The following is a 20,589-nucleotide window of genomic DNA, read 5'->3' on the forward strand; positions in this document are numbered from 1 at the left end:
TAAAGCTCAACTATACACTTCTATCCTAATCCGAGACTTAGCTATAAGTAGACTAGAAATCATGTATATAGTTTTGATCAACTAAACTTGACAAACATGCTTGAGATAGCAACGCTTGCGAGTTCAACTGAGAAGTTCTCTAAAAATCTCCCCCTTTGTCAATTTTAGTGACAAAACTGTCAATACATATGGAATACAAAATAAATAAACTTTATAGCTTCTGATCCATCATGCTTGATTTCCTTGGATCTTTAAATTCCTTGAATTCTTCGCTACTTCAAGTTCTGCATCTATTCTGAATGTGTTCAACTCAACATCATTGTTGTTGAAGATCCGTAGCAATAACAATACGAAAACGAAAGTTCTCAATCATTATTATATAATTTCATAGTATTATATAGAATCAAAATCCAATTGCATCACAACTTTGAAATAATACTATGGTGATATGTATGACTCCCCCTTAGTCAATGCTTCCATCTTATAATGAAAAACACTCCCCCTTACATAATGATCCGTAGACCATATGTATGTAGTGTGAACTACCAAATGATTCTCCCCCTTTTTGTCAATATAAATTGGCAAAGGTACGAAAACTATGGGATCATAATGAATTCTAAAAAGATAATTCATGACTAAAAGGAGACATATCAACTTTGTTTCGATGATTTTACATAGTCGAAACTTAGTGTATTTATCAAGAAGTTCATTAAGATACAAGTTAACCTATGGCCTTCAAATTCCACAACCGCTCTCCCCAAAAAGATATGGCAATTAAGCACAAGTTAATTTAAGAACTTTCCCCAATTTGATGTCATTCCCAAGAGAAAAACATGAGCGGCCTTAATTTTACGAGAAAAAAAGGATTTCTTTGGATATTTTGATACTTCACAGATCTGAATATAAAAAAACAGCATAGATACAATACAACTCCTAGAAACAAATACGGAATTTAAACAACAATTCACTGGAACTTCAAGTTTTCATTGCCTAAAAGATATATATAGATCCAGGGGCAAAAAGCTAGAGACCTAATGAACCAAAACAACACCAATATACTTCCGTAAGTGTTGAAACGTTGCGATGTCTAGAGGTTTGGTGAGAATATCAACCAATTGTTATTCTGAAGGCACAAATTCTATGTTAATAATACCATTTTCATAGAGATCTCTAATAAAATGGCACCTTATGTCAATGTGCTTAGTTTTTGAGTGATCAACAGGAATCTCAGTGATGCGAATCGCGCTTGAGTTATCACAAATGATCTTCATTGTGCCAGTGTCAATTCCATAATCAGCAAGCATTTGTTTCATCCATAGAAGTTGAGTACAACATGAACCTGCAACAATATATTTTGCTCCGCATGTTGAAAAGGATTTTGAGTTTTGTTTCTTGCTATGTCATGCCACAAGATTTAATCCCACATAGTAAAATCCCATTGATGTACTTTTATTGTCTTCCACACATCCTGCCCAATCAGCATCTGAATAAGCAGTAAGATCAGTATTAGTATCAAAAGTATAAGATAGACCATAGTTGATAGTATGTTGAACATATCACATAATGCGTTTTGCAGCAACAAGATGAGATTCCTTCGGATTTTCCTGAAATCGAGCAAAACAACCAACACTAAAAGCAATGTCAGGTCTAGTATATGTAAGATATAAAAGACTTCCAATGATCAATCGATAAAGTTTCTGATCCACATTGATTCCTTTCTCATCTTTGTGCATATTACCTGTAATGGGAATATGAGTAAGTTTTGGAGTAGACTTATCAAGACCGAACCTTTTTACAAGATCCCTAACATACTTTTCTTGAGATAAGTATATTCAATCCCTATGTTGTTGAATTTGTAATCCTAAGAAGAATAATAATTCACCAACATTGCTCATCTCAGATTCCCTTCAAAGAGAGAATTGAAAATACTTTGCAAGTTTCTTAGAAGTCGATCCATAGATGATATCATCTATATATAATTGAGCAATAACAACCTCCTTCCCACTCCGTTTGGTAAAAAAAACGTTTTATCAGCTCCACCTCTCGAAAAACCTTTCCTAAGAAGAGAAGTGCTTAGTTTTTCGAACCAGACACGAGGTACTTGTTTTGAGCCTAAAGTCATGATCAGGAAATTTTGAACTTTCAAATACTTCAGGTTGAGCAACATAGACCTCTTACTTTAAACATCCATTTAAGAATGCTGATTTTACGTCCATTTGAAATAGCTTAATCTTGAGAAAATAAGCATGAGCTAATAATAATATAATGGACTAAATGTCTGCCACAAGATCAAAGGTCGCGTCGAAGTCGATACCTTCAATCTGTGATTATCCTTGAGCGACAAGTCTAGGTTTATTTCTGACGATTGTGCCAAATTCATCCAACTTGTTCTTGAATATCCATTTAGTACCAACAATATTTACATTAGAGGAACAAGGTACTAGTTCCCATACATCTTGTATTTGGAATTGATTGAATTCTTCATGCATTGCATTCATCCAGAAAGGATCGTTAAGAGTTTCATCAATGTTTTTTGGTTCCACTTGCGATAGATAACATCCAAAATTGCAAATATTTTGAAGTTGTCCTCTCGTCTTAGCAGTATAATCTTTTCCTCCAATAATACTGTTAGTATCATGATTCCTTTGAACCCATAGATGTCGTGGTGGTGCAGTTCAACAGGAATACCCTGACTAAGGGTTTTCTCCTCGTCACTAGAAATGTCAGGATCTGTAACAGTTGGTACAACTTCTACTGATTCTGAGATTTCTTTGACTTTCTTAATTGTCTCCGTTGGAGGAAATTCAACAGGAGGGTCATCATGACGGAAATCGCTCAGATCGTCAATGATAACATTTACTGATTCCATCATAATATGGGTTCTGATATTGTATACTAGAAAACCATGACTGTCAGATGCATGGCCGGAAAAATATCTTCATATCACTTGGAATCAAATTTCCCTCTATGTTCTCGATCTTTCAGAATGTAACACTTACTGCCAAACACTTTGAGATAGTGTAAGTTGGGCTTCTTACCGTACCACAACTCATAAGGAGTATTTAGGGTTTTAGACCGTAAGTAAACACGATTGTTCAAATAGCATGCTGCAAAAACAACTTCTCTCCAAAACTTCAACGATAAGTTTTTGTTATGGAGCATTACCATTGCCATTTCCTGAATATTTCTATTCTTTCTTTCTGCAACTCCATTGGCTTGTGGAGTTGTGGGTGGTGAATATTGTTGAATAATTCCAGTTTATCACAAAATTCAAACACTTTGGTGTCTTTGAATTCGGTTCCACAATTGCTTCTAATTTTCTTTAGCTTGCGACCCTGTTCATTCTGGATTTTATTAACAAGAATATTGAACTCACTTAAGGATTCATTTTTATGGGCCAAAAATGTCACCTATGTGAATCTGGTGTGATCATCTACCATAACTAAAGCGTATTTCTTTCCAGCAACAGTAGGTTGTTGAATACAACCGAAGAGATCCATATGAATTAAATCAAGTGGAGCTTTAATGAGAATATATTGAGATGATTTATGTGGAACTTTTGTTTGTTTACCCTTTTGACAAGCACCACAGACACCATCAATCTTAGCATTAATTTTGGGAACGTCTCTAACAAGTTCTTTGTTATTGATCTTAGTTAGAAGGCGATAATTGATGTGACCAAAATGCTCATGCCAAAGATGTGTAAATTCCATCTTAGTCAAATTACAACACTTATCAAACTAAGTGTCCAAAAGAGAACAATTATTTTTACCACGAGTTCCCAGAAAAATTACTTTTCCAAACTTGTCTACAATATCACATCCATTTTGCACCGAAGACAACCTTATGGCCCTTGTCACAAATTTGACTAACAGAAAGAAGATTAGAAAACATACCTTTAACATATACGACATCATAGTTTTCAGGAACACCTGGTAGTTTGATCGTCCCCTTTTTGCTGATGTAGTAACAACTCCCATCGCTGAATGTTACAGGTCCTCCTTCAAAATCGTTCTTATTCACAAACCATGAAAGACCACCTTTCATATGCCGGCTACATCCACTATCGAGGAACCATTGAAAAGGTGATGTTGATTTTTGCGAAAAAGCTCCCATAGTAACACTACTTCCCAGTTCGGTTTTCCTGTTAGTTTTGCACATCTTTTTAGAGAAGTAAAAAGTTGTTCAGCTTTCTTGTGTTGAGAACTAGCAAACTTTTTAATTTTCTTAAAAAGCATGCATGTATGTTGATAATGATCACAAGAACCACAAAACATACATGAACCAACATGTTTAAACTCATCATAAATATTTTGAGTCACATCAGATTTTACAAAGCCTAAACCCCGTTTATCTCCTGACTTACGATAATCCATCAGGGAAAAATTAAAGGAGTTTTTCAAATTTATTGAAGATTCTTTGACAGACTTCAAATCCTTACGTTGTGCAATGTCTGCAATAAGATCAGTACTGATCCGGATTTGTTCATCTAACTTCTTATGGAGATTAACTACCTCTTCAGAGCACTCACGAAGATCGGAGTTTTTCATGTAAATTTCGCAATGAAGTCCATCAATTTTCCTTATCAATCTTTGTTTCTCTCGACAAAGATTTTTGATGATTTTTTCTAAATCAAAAACCTCAACCTCATCGATGGTTTCTAGAACACCCTCGGAGTTGGGTAGATTTGAAACTGGTGAAGCTTTAACTGAGATATTACTTTCCATACTAATTGTATTTGTTTATTTTTTCTGATGCAAATACTAATTGGATTGCTTCAAACACATATTTATGAGGTCTTAGCGTGTTTGCCTACTCTAATACTAATTGGATTGCTTCAAACACAGACCTATGGATTGCTTCAAACACAACCTGTTGACGTCCATTTTTAGTTCAGGGCTAAAACCGTAAAACCTTATATTTATGTACCTTCATTCTGTAAAGAAGTAGAGCCATTTAAAGTTGATGAGTGCCTATGCCTCTCTGCTTACATATGTATTGAGTAATTCAGTATCTCTATATACGTAATTTATTAGAATAATATTAGTGCATGTTGCAATAATCCCACATATTCTACAAATTTTGTTATATTAAACTCAAGCTCCTAGATGAATTATTCACTAGTGTAAAGCCTAATGAGTACTTACTTATGATGTGTTCCCAGCTAAATTCTTAATGATGACATGACATGACGATTAATGATTCACTCTTAGCTGAGTATCATGAATCTTCAGAAGTGTCTGAATTAAGATATGCATTAAAATACCTACGCAAGCTGTGGCAACAAGACTAGAGTTGCACTACTTGTAAGAGTAAAAAAATAGTAATTTGTATTAATGTACAAAATTCACCTAAGTTGACTAATTTTGTGCTAATTCACAAAATTTAATTCTTTAACCTAATTTTATGTCAACTCACAAACGTCAAACAATTAGTTTTTTTGCCCTAAAATTGAACCGACACGATATCTCGATCCACTCAAATTTCACATACCAAATTTCGCACTGATGTCTTTTAGGGGCAAATTTCACATACCAAATTTCGCACTGATGTCTCGATCCACTCAAATTTCACATACCTCTCAAATTTCACATACCAAATTTCGCACTGATGTCTTTTAGGGGCAAATTTCACATACCAAATTTCGCACCGATGTCTCGATCCACTCAAATTTCACATACCTCAACTTTCACATACCAAATTTATTAACAAAAGCTGATGAGTGCCATCAAGGATATGCTCATCCAACATCAGCGGCTTTGGTTTGGGCATCTCCAACGAAGACCACCAGATGCTCTGGTTTGCTTAAGACGCATCCAACGTGTAGAAGGAAGGATGAAGTGAAGAGGCCGTCCGAAACTAATCTGGGACGAAGCTATTATATGGATTTGACCCAAAGGGGCTTGAAAAAAGAGTTGGCGCTTGACAGAAATGGGTGGAAAGCAACGATCCACGTGACCGAGGTATGTGAACTGACCCTCTTATCTTTTGGCTGTCTCTTTAACAGGATGACGGAGCATCACGAAACTGGCCCTTTACGACCTCAACAAATGAAACCTAGAGAAAGAGCCAACAGTCGATGGAATTGCTCGAGGTATGTATACGAGGTACCTGAGCTGACCATGTTACTTCCGATTACCTCTCAAGTACGAATATGTAAACCTCAAACATGTAAACCACCATTTTTGGCAGAATTGGGGGACTCCTCCCGTAGCTCTACAACTCGCAGGATTGTGCAGGGGGAACCATCCCTGTAACCCTATAGCCAGGATATGGAGTAAATAGATGTATTGTTACAAACGTGTAATCCCATTGAAATAATGACTACTGCACCCTCTATACCGAAAACGAACGAGACACAAAATGTGTCAAGGATTTTTCTTGTATTCGGACAAGTCATGTCTAGGCCGCAAGCTGACGCAAGAACTTTTTTGCCACACTTTTATGAAACAATTCTTTACGAGATAGTCTGTAACCAATCCTGGACTTGTTTTGGGACAAATGGCTTCGGTTCCCGTTCTGGTCTTTCGGGGGCAAGTCTCGAGCCCCTAGGGATGGTTGGAGAGATAAGCCGATGCAGCCTTATATCATTAACCAACCTGACGTTGACTGCTAGAACACGTTGCTATCATCGAATTCTGGATAACACTGGGAGGAGAAGAGGTTAGAAAAGGAAAAACAAAATCAACTTCTCCTTCTTCTACTCAAAACATTGGTAATAATAATTCTTCGGATTTCTAGGGTTTCGTATATCTGACTCTTGAATTCAACATGAGTATGACTCAATTCGCAATGGTAATTACTCCTATCTCTCTCTTATATCAATAATTCTCTCTTTTTAGGGTTTGTTTGATTTCATATTTTATTAGCATAATTGACTCGTAATTTTGTTTTAAGGACTAGGGTTTCATCAAAGAGAGAATTTTAGATGAGATATTATTGAATTTTTGAACAAATTCTGATTGAATTTCTGGAATTGGTTTCAACTTTTGAATAGTAAGTAGCACTTCCGTTTTTGTACTGAAAGGTAATGCTGAACTTCTGGATAATCAATGAATAACATTACTAATTATTTGAAAATTACTTAGTTGCCAAGAGATTTTGTGTTGCAGTTTCTTCTAGGCTGGCGTTTTGATAAGTGGTTTCTTTTGAGTTGGTTTGGGAACTTTGGATAGATATGTTTGTTTGTAAGTGCAATGCGATTAGTTCTTGATTTTACTTGTATCTGATGTGTATAATCAATGTTATATGTAGATAGAGGAGTTGGCTTTTCTTATTAAAGACAATTTACCATGCAAGCATCTTGTTCTTTCCATTGAAGAGGTGTTGGTGGATTTTCTTCTGAACGATACCAGGTATCTGTGAGGATTGGGAAGGTTTGTTTTGTTGCACGATGTGTTTTTCCGAATATTGACTTGGTTGAAACTTAGCTCTTTTTAACATTCATTCTACCTTCTGGTATCCTCCTTGTCAAGGCCTAACTCAAAATAAATGATGATTACCTGAAACAATCATAAAAATGATAAATTTATTTTTAGAGAAACCTGATTAATTGGGGTGATGCACAAGTATTACAGTCTTGGCGGTGATGAGATGACAATGGGAACTATCAACCATCTAAGAAAATATTTAGTACACATCAACAGCAGTTTATGATAAGCTCAAAGTATACGGTTAAGCATTTGTCAGAATTATGTTATTAAATATGCACTTCTAATGTATATGATGTCTAACGGAAAACTCTGCATAACCTTTCTGTGTGAAGGTGGTTTGTTAGATTTAATGTTTTCATGTTGACAGTGGTTTCTTATACACGTTGATTCAGTTTCACAACCACTATGATGTATTATATTTCCTGGTTTCAACCTCCCATTTGTGTCCAGTTGTTCCTTAACTTTTCATCAGTTGAATAGAGACTAGCTATGCCATAAAGTCACGGCAGAGTAAAGCAATAATTTATAAATTACTTTGGTGTATTATGTTTATCTTTCCCCGTGGCGTATAATGTTGTGAGTGACGGAATCATCGCGGAGTATGCTTAAATAGTTAATAGTGACTGAAATATTAAGAAAGTACAAATTGAAATGAATGAGTATGATTGCAGCCCAGATGGTGTCTTGGAGTTGAAACCAATGAACCCATACAACCGCCTTCTCTTGCATCGTCTTGCTGATATTTTTGGGTAAGTCCGTGTGGTGCTAACTTATTGAAGCTTCAATAGGTTTCTGTTTCACACGTCAATTTATATATGTTTGACAGTATTTCTCTCCTCGCAATGTAATGGCTTAATTGGGATGATATCATGTGCTAGATTTGTACATGTATCTGTCGGTGAAGGAGATGATCGCCATTTAATCTTGGAGCGTTGCCTAGAATCGTCAGTGTAAGCTTTTCTACATTATACCAAGCACTGCTTTTGTAATTTCCTCGTTTGGTTATAATGTTCAAGTTTTTAGAAATTTCAAGAGCACCTGGCTGTAGAACTTTGATCTGGAAATTTTAAAGCTAAGACGAACTATATTGAAGCTTGATTTCTCTTGCATCTTTTTTGCATAGGAAGGTTATTTGGTGTGCATTTAGAGAAAATATTACCAGAAAATAACCTTGAAGAAAGAAAATTAATCTTGTAATGTAAAATATAGCACTAAAACAGGAATGTATACCTTTTCGACAATTTGGATATCCTAACTGAATATGCATATCCTTTCTTAAATTTGCAATCTTGGGTTCTACTCAATCTGGTTCTCTAAGATGAGCTTATTAGGCTTTGTTGAATGGTCATCTTTTATATGTTTTTGAGTATGCTAATACTAGTGCTAACTGCTAAGTTCTGGTTTCTGCATAAGGTTGGGTTAGTATCATGTTTAGGTTCAAGTCCTGTTTTATAAGGAGCTGAAATTCCAACACCCTGAACTTTCAGTTTGGACTTAATGCCTGATTGATATATAATGCATGATGTTGAATGTTTATTTTGTTTTCTATTAAGCTCAGTACTTTTCCGTTAGCTATAAAGTATATAAACACAGTTGTTACATTATACGATGCTTTTCTTGTTTCACTCCTATATTCAAAGTAAAGTCTTTCATTTCTCTAATTGCAGACCTCCAATTCTTGTTAGTGATATTCTGTGGCAACATGATGAGTATCCCTCTCCAACCGAGTCACATCAAATCTTGAGGAGGAAAGACACTTTACCTGGTAAGCTCTTTGCATTTCAATGATGCAGACTGAAACTTAGGTATTATTTGGAAGTATGGATATGATCATATGAGACATGTATAGCTACTCTCTAAAGATTGTTACTTTGATTGAAAACCATATTCTTTAGACACGGTCCTCAATTGGAAAAAGTATCTCTTCATAACTCACTTTTAAGTGAAATTTTTGAATACATCAAGGTACTACTTTATGCATCTTTAACTTTGAAGATGAGGGAATGGTAACTGTCTAGAAAACATTGAGCAGGACAGTTTTATGGCTAGGTTATGTCACATACGGTAGTTACGTTATATGATATATTTTAGAACTGGGAAATAGTTTACTCTACTAGTATCCCTTTTCAACCAAGCTGTTCCTTGTTATCTGGGATTTATATGATTCTGCTAATTAAGTAGTAATCTGATCCTTGATTGAGGACCGTGTTATCTGGGATTTATATGATATATTTTATGATTCTGCTAATAGATTGAGTAGTAATCTGATCCTCTATGATCCATTTTTAGCTTTAGGCTCATTGATCCGTTAAGGTATAGGCCCATCGAAATACCTGATCTGTTAGGCCCATCGAAATACCCTATACCCTGGTTTACATTTAAGAGAATTACTACTCCAAGTAATTATGGAAACTGATTTCTATTCTTAGGAGGAATACTTAGGGTGCTGTTTTTGGAAGATTACTAACATAGGGTAGTTTCCTTTTCTTGGAATGACTAGTACTGGTGTAGTCCTAATCTATAAATAGAGTGCAATTAAGTGCCTGTAGAGGGAGGAAAAAACTAGAAGAATACTAGAAAGAGAATTCAAGAGGAAAAATAGTAGAAGAAAGATACAACGGCTAGGGTAGAAAACACCTTGAAGGAACGTTGTAAAACTCTTTCGCTTAAGCAATAAAGATAAAGTTTTATTGCATACTTGTTAGTACTTATCTATCATATTGGGGTCTGGAATTGATCACTCTACAAACATGGCTAAAAGAAAGTACGTAGAGTTGAAGGAGCTGGAGATAGATATCATGACAGAGATACAAGAGATGAAAAAGGAGCTTAAGTCAGAGTTAAGCAAAGAGATAAAGAAGGGATTTGAGGAGTTGAAAGAATGGTTAACCCTCACATGTTCTGGACATGTTCCTAACTTAGATGAAGAAAAATCTACGCTTCAATCCAGTAAGATCTTTGATGTTTCTACTATTATCAATTTAGTTACCATATTCAGACTTTCATATCATTATATGTTATGCTAAATTTTTTTTGGATTTTCCCTTTACACATATAACAAGCGTGTGACAGCAAAGTCATTCCTCTGTTTCTCATATTGTTTCCTCTTAATGCCATGCCATTTAAGTAGCTCAATTGTTCTAGTCTACTTGTCTAATCTGCTCTTCTCTGAAAGTTTGCACTGAAATATACTTTTGTAATGTTTGTGTTTGCCTCGCAGCCTCCAAAACCAATACTGTTTCTACTAAATCCTCTCTCGAAGAGAGGGAAGCAGCTTATTTGGCAGCCCGCCAGCGGATCTTTTCAAAGGATGATAGCGAGGTTAAAGAATTAGTCACACCAAAGCCACGAAACATCCCTGTGGTTGCACGTCGAATGATAGCTCATGCACTGGGACAAAGGGTTTCTTCTTCATCTGCTGGGGTCACTCCTTCAACGCGTAACGAACCCAACCAAAAAAATCAGGAATTGAGTGGTAGTGAGAAAAGCGTGGGTCATCAAAATCTTAACTTGAGAAATTCACGAGAAACAGCTGCAGTTTCCATCCAAGAACTTAGCTCACAAGACAGGAAAATTGTTGATAAGTCGCAGGTGACTCATGCTGCCACTAGTGAGAGGAAAATTCAGAAGAAACCAGCAGGTAGTGATAATTCTGTTAATTGTGTTCCACCGCTGAATGGGAGAATGCGTCAAGCTCCATCCGATGACAATTTGAAACAAGAACATTTAGGAGCTGCAAAAAGGATGTTTGCTCATGCACTACGCTCAAATGGAACCAAGGAATTAAATGGTCTTATTATGAAAACCGATACAGCAATGCCAATTGAAAAAGACTAGTCACAAGTCTCTAAGGGAATCTCAAAATCTTTTCAAGTAATCTCATGTGACCCTCTTGAAAAGCAACATAGGTATTTTAAGATGGCACATGGAATCACCAAGCAAGACTCCCCGACTTACTGGGCCATCTACATCAGCTCTAACAAGGCTTACCAGTGTTCCTCGCAGTGTTGGTTCTCAGGGGCGGAGCCGAGTTTTGAGAATAGGTATGCACCAATAGGCACATATTTAAGAGGGTGAAAATGGGCAAAAATAGCTCGAATTGGGCCCAGAGATAACTGGGCTGGGTAGGCAAATCGCACACCCAACTTTTCATGTGGCTCCGCCCTAGTCACGCGCTCTTTAGAATGGCTATAAATATTTGTGAGGGTTGCCAATAATTAGTAGTTTTGAGTATTAAAATGTATGGGACAGGCTATATCTATCTATCAAGTTGCTCTTTTTATACACAAAATTTTGTGTTGGAAAATGGACTCTCATATGTCTCATCATCTATGTAAATTTTGGTGGGAGGAAATTCTTGGTCCTAACAATGAAAACTTTATGTGCTTGGATCCGAAGGCGGTCCTGGCATTCGAATGAGCTAAATGATTTAGCTATGATAGTTAGAAATGCCTAGAAACTGATTGAACAACCCAATTCTTTATTAGGAAGTGCTCTAAAGTCTAACAGCTTTTAGCTCGGCTTGCATAATGGCTATTAGATGGAGGTGTACCTCTATTTCTCTGCAAGTGCCACTGGTCAAAGCCTCTTAAACTTATGTTTGTTTTACCTTTCTAGCTACTGTTTTTTTATGTTTTAACCGAGGCGAATGTGTCAGAAGAAAAAAAAAATGTGTTAGACCCGAGCTTGTTGCTAGGCTACCAACCAACTTTTTGTAATCTGTTTTCTTTTTGGTTTTTAATAAAAGGAATCTAAAATTGTAATTAGTAAATATAATTTCCATTTTCTACCCCTTTTGGATGGAATTTGAGGATCCATTTTCAACCCTTTCTTTACAACTACAACTCGATTGTGAACTTTATTGGGTGATTATGTATTTTGTATCGAAGACAAGAAGTTGTAAATCTCGAATTTGTTTGGGGAAAAATTGATCGTCTGATGGGGCGTGGCAGAGGAAGAGAAATCAAAGCTTGTTCTTGGCCTAACAAAGCACAGTAACAGCGTGTCCGGTTCAAGATTTTCAAAATTCAGGAATTAGATTTTTGGGGTAAACCAATTCCTAGAATTAAATTCCATGATCAATAAACTTATGTTTGGTTGGGTTGATTGAATTACGTGGTAATCTAAACTTATAATATCACTTAAATACCTTTACTCTTTAAAATTCTAAACCTGAGCCAAACGAATCCAAAAATCAACGAATAAATTTAAAGACTAGAATTATAAGTGAATTCAATTGAAACATACAAAACATGATCAAGTAGAAATTGAATTCAAATCTTACTCAATATAACAACTTAATCTAATTGGATACTATGTTAAACTAGGTGAACGAAATACTAAATATTTTCATATAAACACTTAAAAGAAGAAAAAGGAATAAAATTGACTTTTTACTGAATCAAAAGGGAGAATTTTAGAGCACAAACCGTTAATTGCAGAAGAACTGAAATTACATTTTGAAACTCTTTTTACTGCATCTCCGGTTGTTCAGGATAAAGAACTTATGGAACTAGTTCCAAAAGTTATTTCTGAACAAGATAATGCTGATTTACTTGAAATCCCTACTGCTGATGAAATTTGGTTAATCGTTAAGGCTATGAAAACGAATAAGTCACCGGGACCAGACGGTTTCCCGGTAAGTTTCTTCAAACTTATTGGAATATAGTTGGGAATCAAATAGTATCATTATACAAGAAATCTTCAAGACTGAACAGATTATTCCCAAACTTAATGAGAACTTTTTGTTCCTAATCCCTAAAATAAAAAACCCCAAAACACCTAATGACTTCAGACCAATAGGTTTAAGTAATACACCCTATAAGATTTTGTCTAAGATTTTCGCAAATAGAATCAAATTTTACCTTGAGAGAATGATATCATCTTTTCAGTCTGCTTTTTTGTCGTCAAAACAAATTGCAGACAATATCGTTGTAGTCCATGAAGTCATACATTCTCTAAAAAAAAATGAAAACAAAAAATGGTGTCCTAGGAATAAAAATCGGCATGTCAAAGGCTTTTGAAAGAGTAAGTTGGGACTTTTTGATGCAAACTTTAACTGCTTTTGGCTTTAGCAAGGATTGGTGTAGCCTAATACACCAATGTCTTTCTACTGCCTCCATAGCAGTCTTACTCAATGGTTCTCCAGGGAACTTGTTCACACTTTCTCGTGTACTCAGACAAGGAGACCCGCTCTCTCCTTATCCGTTCCTAATTTGTATGGATGTTTTCTCCAGATTTCTGTCTGCGAAAGAAAAAACTAAACACATAACAGGTATAAAAATCTCCAAGAATAGTATTCCTATTTCTCATTTTCTTTTCGCAGACGACTGTCTGCTTTTCTCTAAAGCCAGCCTAGTCAGCTGCAAGAATTTACTTAACATCATTTCTCAGTTTAGCAATGCCTCAGAACAGCTGATAAATTTCTCAAAGTCAGGGATCTTTTTCAGCAAAAAGATTCACTCCAAACATTAAAGAATAATGATAAGGATGCTCAAAATTAAAAAAAAAAAATTGCATCTCTGACACCTATCTAGGAGCACCTTTATTTGTTGATAGATCAAAAATAAAACTTTCTATAACGTTGTAACAAATATGGAAAATAGAGCTCATAGATGGAATGGCACAACTTTGGTCCAAGCTAGCAAATCAGTTCTAATAAAATCTGTTTTATCGAGCCTTTCTATTTACCAAATGTGACGTTTTTCCCTTCCTAAGAAAATAACAAGCCAGATAGATGCTATCCAAAGGGAATTTTGGTGGAGAAAGCAAAAAAATAAGAAAAATTTCTACCCGATTGGATGGAATTTTCTTTGCAATCCCGTAGAACTAGGTGGTTTAGGGTTCAAAGAAGCCAACAAGATGAACAAATCAATGATTTCCAAACTTGCTTGGAGATTGGCAGCTAACGAAAATTGTCTTTTAGTATCTGTTCTAAAGGAAAAATACTTTAAAAATACTTTTGTTTTCTTTTCAAAAAAGCACTATAACTCTTCTTGGATATGGAGGTGTATTTTACAGGGAGTATCTTTGATTCATAAACATAGTTGCTGGGAGGTAGGAGATAGTAAATCAATAAATATTTGGTCAGATAAATGGGTTCCAGGTATGAAAAATAACCTGTTAACACATTGTGGATCTAAATTAAACTCTTTAACACTTGTATCTGAGTTACTCGACTCAAATACGAGGAAGTGGAATGAACTGAAAGTTAGGAATAACTTTCATAATGATATAGCTGAAAAAATTCTTGGTATTAGAATACTTACTAATTGTCAAGGAAAGTTGAAAAATGATACACTTAGATGGCTCCTCACAAATGATTGAAATTTTACAGTCAAATTCATGTATCTAAAACTTAAGAACCCATCTACGATACCACACAAGACATAAATTGCAGCTTTTTGGAAATATTTTTGGAAATTGAATATATCTCAAAGGATAAAAAATATCTCGTGGAAATGTCTACACAATGCTCTGCCAGGTAGGAAGAAGCTAGGTCAATATATGAAACATATAGAAATGAAATGTATTTTCCGTGAACATGAATGTGAATCCCTGAAACACCTGTTTTTTATTGTCCTTACGTTAAATCAGTTACAATGTTGCCCCCTGTTGTAGGAATAAGTTCTAATAATGATGGTCAATTCTCTTTTGCACAAATGTGTGAAAACTGGATCGCAGGTATACATAGTAGTGGTGAAATAAAGATCATGGCAACAAAATGCTGGTTGATTTGGAAAGAACGATGCTCAAGGATTTTCGAATCAAAAATAACCACTAGTATTCAATTGTCTCTAGCTATACAAATACATATCAATTTCTGGTCTCCTCTGAAAACCTCTATCTTTGACAATAGATATGTTGCCCACTGTGATGATCAAAATCAAACTGACCTTAATGAAGTAGGATGGAGAAAACCTCAACATAATCAATCAAAGATCAATTTTAATGCCTCTTAGACTGATAACTTTTCTTTTGCTGGTTATGGCATGATTTTGCGTAATGAAACAGGTGAAGGTGTGCAAGCTAAAGCTGGGTCCATCAGAGCCTCCACTGCAGAAGAAGCAGAGGCTTTGAGCTTGCTGGAAACTGCTTATTGGGCAAAGAGCATGGAGTTAAGTAACTTTTGGGTCGAAGGGGACTGTCAACGGCTCATTCTTTTTTCTCAGAACAGGGACAACAACATGTTTTGGAGAAACCAAGCCATAGTTTCAGAGGCAGTGTGGATTCTTCAAACCTGTAACAATTTTCCGGGGTTTGCTTTCAAGAACAGAAAATGCAATGAAGTAGTTGATGCTCTAGCTAAAGAGGCACGTAGAAAAGGGATAAATAAAGAAGTATGATTGCAGATGGCTGTTTTCATTTCTATCTTTTTACTTTATGATATTCGTTTTTCCAATTCTGTTCCGAACTGTAGTTCTCTTAATGAGGGTGCTAGTATGTTGGTGGAAGCCAATATCTCAATGTTTTGTGATGAGATAAGGGTAACCAACACAGTAGACAACTCTTTGTAATCTTTCTTGTTTCAATATAAGTAACTTTAAAAAAAAAAATCCAATTGGATACTATTGCAACTTCCTTGATTACTCTACTGGGTTTTAGGGTTACAGAAGGTGAGATTGATTTTTGGGTTCAAAACAGGAGAGATCAGATTTAGGGTTTTAAAAATGATCGGTTTTTCTGGTTTAGAGAACAAAGATTGGGTTTAAGCTTTCGAAAATGTTACATGATTTCGGAAGAGACGGAGGTTTTACATAGAGATGAAGACCTATAAGAAAAAATCGCCATGACATACTCGAGTTGGATTTTCTTTTCCTCTCTCACAGTACTTGAGAGATGGAGAAAAACTTCTTCAGTCTCTGCACACTATAATTTTTTTCAAAGGGCAATTAAGTCATTTAATGACTATTACAGTATTAACTTCTTTTTCGCTGGAATTTAATTCTATTCCATTGTCCGACCACTATGATTGAAGGCGGAAGATTAGGGAAAATTGGATTCCTGAGGAATCAGATTTCGAAAAAGTTAGAATTGTTCGGCTCGGGGAATTGGCATGATTCCTTGGGAATTGGATTACAACGTCTCCAATTAACCCAAACCGAACGCGATGTAAGATTGTAACAACATATGTACAAATAAAAGATTGATAGGTAGAACAGAGTTGAGATTATTGTGCGTTGCTAGTTTTTTGGAGGAGCAGGATCAGGTGGTGGATATGGAGATGAAGAAGGTGGAGGTGGTAGAGATGGAAATAAAATCATAAAATGGAACTAAATTCAATTTAGGTTTGGGTCAAGGATAAAAGTTGTCAATGTTAACTTTATTTAAGTGTTGGATGGATATTTCACAATTTAATAGAGGTTTGTCACCAAGATAATACCTGCTTTGTACATCTCATTTCATCTACATAAATAGAGATTTTTTTTTTCTTTATAGAGATAACGGAAAAAACAAACACCAAATTCGTTGGTATCTACCACTACATATGGCTTGATAGAGATTAGCCTCTACATAGTCGAAAAACCAACCATGTTGTAAGTATTTTCTTAATACTGGTTTCCTTAACTCTATTTTTCCAAAATCTTGTTCTTTTGTTGGAGATGTTTGTTCACTATTAAGGAGCTCATTAAAACTATCGTTTCATGGGTTTTGGATAATGGTTAATTTATTGATCCTTCATGTTCACGTATAGACGGATTCCAAACCTTGGAGTTGATACTTCTAAACTTTTGTCTTTTATTGATGTTACTCGTAAAGTTATTGATTTTATCGACCGTGTTGATTGATGAGTGCAATCATTTGCTTGTTTCAATAATGCAACATCTTTGGATAAGTAGGAATAATTTGCTTCGTCTTTTCAGTGATAGTGCTGAAACTGTTTTTATGGCAGTTTTTTTCAAAACGATTAAATATTCACAAAAACAAACCAACAAATGATTGGATCGATCAGGCCCCGTAAGACCAAACTAACACATAAATTTTGTACTGGGATATTTTCTTTTGATGAGAAGAGAGACCTTTATTAAAGACAAGAAGAATTTACAAAGTCTACCAAAGGTAGAAAAGCTAGAAAATTAAGTAAATATTGATCCCTAATTATTTACAGTGTAAGAGAAGTTCCAATGTACCCTCTTCCCATAAGCAGATGCCCAAGACAGAACAAGAGTTTTAGCTTCAGTTGCTAGCTCGCAGTCAGTCTTGAAGCTGTACTTGTCTTCAAAAATGTGGTAATTCCTTTCTCTCCAGAGAATTACACGACCAAGTATGAGCAGAAGAGAGCATAGTCTCTGGAAACACCAAAGCCCACAGTTTTGCAGGTGTAATAGCCATCCATATATTTTATGCAACCTTGCAGTAAAGTAGAATGTGATCTTGTAACTCTGTGTTATCTCCGCAAAGAATGCAAGTACTGTAAACATCCATACCTTTATACTGCACCATATCCAGAGATTTGAGTTTACCATGCATATCACACCAAACGAAAAAAAATTAATTTTAGGTGGAACTTCAGTCTTCCAAACAAACTTGTGTGGAAACCCTTTAATTACCTTCTCCCGTTATCATAGAATCATATAATGATTTAACTCATTGGAGTTAAGTACCCATCTTCTTGTGTCAGGTAATGTGTCCCTTACTTGCATAAAAAAAAGGTAATGTGTCCCTTACAGGTGAATTTGAGCCAATAATCGTAATGAGGTCAGCAAACTGATTAGTTTCTGAATTGGTCAGAGTTCTTTCAAAATCAAAACTCCAAGAACTCCATATGATGTAATATGTTCCTCAACACTGCCAAATTGTAATCTATACATCTTATAAATGGAAGCGAAAGCAGTAGCTAGACATGTATTGCCAGCCCACTTATCATGCCAGAAAGAGATGAGATTGAGTGGAGACTTAAAGAAGAATTTACAGTGATTAGAGCTTCATTATCAGAAATGGCTTTCCAACAAGGCACACCATGATGAGGTGTTAATTTTACCAAGAACCCAATGTGAGTATTTACTGCCATATTTTTCCTTCATAACCATAAATGTTCTTTTTCTATGCCAAATCTCCAACAACATTTTGCTAGTAATACCTGGTTCATCATTCTTAAGTTTAAAACACCAAGGCCACCATTCTCCACATTAGCATTTACAGTGGTCCATTTGATCAAATGAGAACAACCACTTCCTCATTTTCTTTTCAAGAATCTTAATAATTGAGATTGGAGCTTTAAAGAGAGAGAAGTAATACATAAGCAGAGATGAAAGAACACATTTGAGAAGATCAAGTTTTCCATCTTTAGAGAGTGAGATTTGATTCCAAATAGACGGTCTAGCATCAAATCTTTCTAAAATTGGTACCCGAATAGCTTTAGAGGAGGCCTTAGCACCAAGAGGCATACCTAGATACATGATGACAATGGATCTGTTGCACAATCCATTTCTACAGCCTATTCGTTAATTTCTAAGCTCCTCCTTTTTACTATCTGGAGAAATTCTGTATCAGATGTATGAAGACTGAACCATTCTATTTTACTCACTATACCATCATTTTATCTGTTGAGACTATGTCGTATGACTTCTAGTGGAATTACAAAGAAGAAGTTTCGAGTTAAGCTTGTCTTGTGAAAAATCTCAAAATATGATTTGACAAATAAGATGTTCAACGGTCCTAAACAATATTAGTTTTATGAATTAATTTGTGGATCAATTGAAAATTCCCCATGCAAATGGTTATATCACTTGGAAATATTTCAAACGTCATAAGAGAAAAATATGAACTTACTGATATTTCTACTCAGGGTAGGTTGACGAACCAGTTCGCAAATCATAGATATATGAGTTACAGAAATACGAGAAGGTTGGCGAACCAGTTCGCAAACTGCAAGTTCGGTTGGGTACAGTTCACGAACCCGGTTGGCGAACCATGGTGGATTGAATTTTAATTTGGATAAATAGGCTAGCAGTTGACGAACCCAGTTCACGAACTATGATCAACTGAGTTCGATAGTCTAACTAGAAACGAGAATCAAGCAAAAGTTCTGATAAATGAGAATGCTCGAAAAAATCTATTTTTATATAAAAAAAGTTATCGACACACAGTGACTCTGCATCTTATCATGCATGTAGTGCACCTTTTGAATTGATAAATGCATCAACCCGTGCAATTTGGAAACCTTGTTAGCCGTGGCGGAGCAACATGTAACTTGCGAGTGGACATAACAAATATATAGTGGTATCGCTATATTTTTATCCTATATTTTCTAAATATGTATTACGTTGTCCTTCCGAGAAACATTGGGAAGGTATTTTCATCCGAAATAGTACCAACACATTATCAGTTTTTTCCAAACTTGTCATAACTTTCCGTTAGATCTAGCACTAAACTTCTTTGAAATTCATTTTTCATGTTTTTAATTTCCATTACAAACTTCGATAGGATCAGGTAGCGTCCTAGTTGAATTAAAATTCAGACAAAATTTAAATGGACTATATAATTGCAGTTTACAAAAAGATAAAATAATTTATAAGTATACCTCTTTAAACAGGCCTAGGAGGGTCCAAAACTAACAAGTTTAGGTATAGCAACACCATAACAGCCCTAAGAGCACCACCTTTAGCTAATTTATCAGCAAAAAAATTAGTCTCTTATTAGAACATTGCTCGGTTGAACCCACCAAGCGTTGGTATGTAAAGGTTGGTTGTCATATTTTGATATCAAATATCAAAGTCGCTTGATTAGATTATTAGAGTCAACTTTGTTAGGTTAGATTAGGAAGTCTAAAAATGTTGAGGCATACAAGTATTACTCTGAAGACGTATCGATTTCAACGAACAAATAATCCTTCTACTTGAGGTTATTAATACAAGACTTGGCTTGTTTCCATTTCTATTTGCGTTACTTTCAAGTCGTTTAAAATTGAAAATATAACACGCGTAATTATATATATGAAACCCTAATATTAAAGAATTAATCATCTTATTATAATTAACGTGTCAAGGAAGAATATATACTAAAATTGTGTATATTGAATTACGAAGTATAACGCCTATCATTTTAACTTTGTAATTGCGACAAAGACATAATCTTTGTAACTTGTTACTAGATTGTGTAATGAACGTAGCACGGTAAAAAACTATGTTTGATTACATATGTTTAGGGAAGTAGA

General features: G+C 35.3%; 1 protein-coding gene across 3 annotated transcripts; it reads left to right on the plus strand.

The window, feature by feature from the left end:
* Positions 1 to 6,577: 6,577 nt before the first annotated feature.
* On the plus strand, positions 6,578 to 11,497 carry LOC113283905. 3 transcript variants are annotated; one of them, XM_026533292.1, is made up of 6 exons: positions 6,578 to 6,795; positions 7,255 to 7,355; positions 8,105 to 8,182; positions 8,312 to 8,383; positions 9,101 to 9,198; positions 10,654 to 11,497. In XM_026533292.1, exons 1-6 carry the CDS (start codon positions 6,772 to 6,774, stop codon positions 11,268 to 11,270), a joined length of 990 nt encoding a protein of 329 aa, XP_026389077.1. In that variant the 5' UTR covers positions 6,578 to 6,771; the 3' UTR covers positions 11,271 to 11,497. The 3 variants fall into 3 exon arrangements, with proteins under 3 accessions (XP_026389077.1, XP_026389080.1, XP_026389078.1); XM_026533295.1 differs by lacking the exon at positions 7,255 to 7,355 and having other exon boundaries at positions 6,720 to 6,795; XM_026533293.1 differs by lacking the exon at positions 6,578 to 6,795 and having other exon boundaries at positions 7,254 to 7,376.
* Positions 11,498 to 20,589: the final 9,092 nt, after the last annotated feature.

The sequence above is a fragment of the Papaver somniferum genome, chromosome 5 (assembly GCF_003573695.1).
Source record: "Papaver somniferum cultivar HN1 chromosome 5, ASM357369v1, whole genome shotgun sequence".
Taxonomy (NCBI): domain Eukaryota; kingdom Viridiplantae; phylum Streptophyta; class Magnoliopsida; order Ranunculales; family Papaveraceae; genus Papaver; species Papaver somniferum.

Bases quoted from the DNA above. Each gene is read 5' to 3' on its own strand.
- LOC113283905 (XM_026533292.1), top strand. From the start codon at position 6,772: ATGAGTATGACTCAATTCGCAATG. The intron at 6,796-7,254 runs GTAATTACTCCT...TGTTATATGTAG, and splicing joins GTATGACTCAATTCGCAATG to ATAGAGGAGTTGGCTTTTCT. The intron at 8,384-9,100 runs GTAAGCTTTTCT...CTCTAATTGCAG, and splicing joins CGTTGCCTAGAATCGTCAGT to ACCTCCAATTCTTGTTAGTG.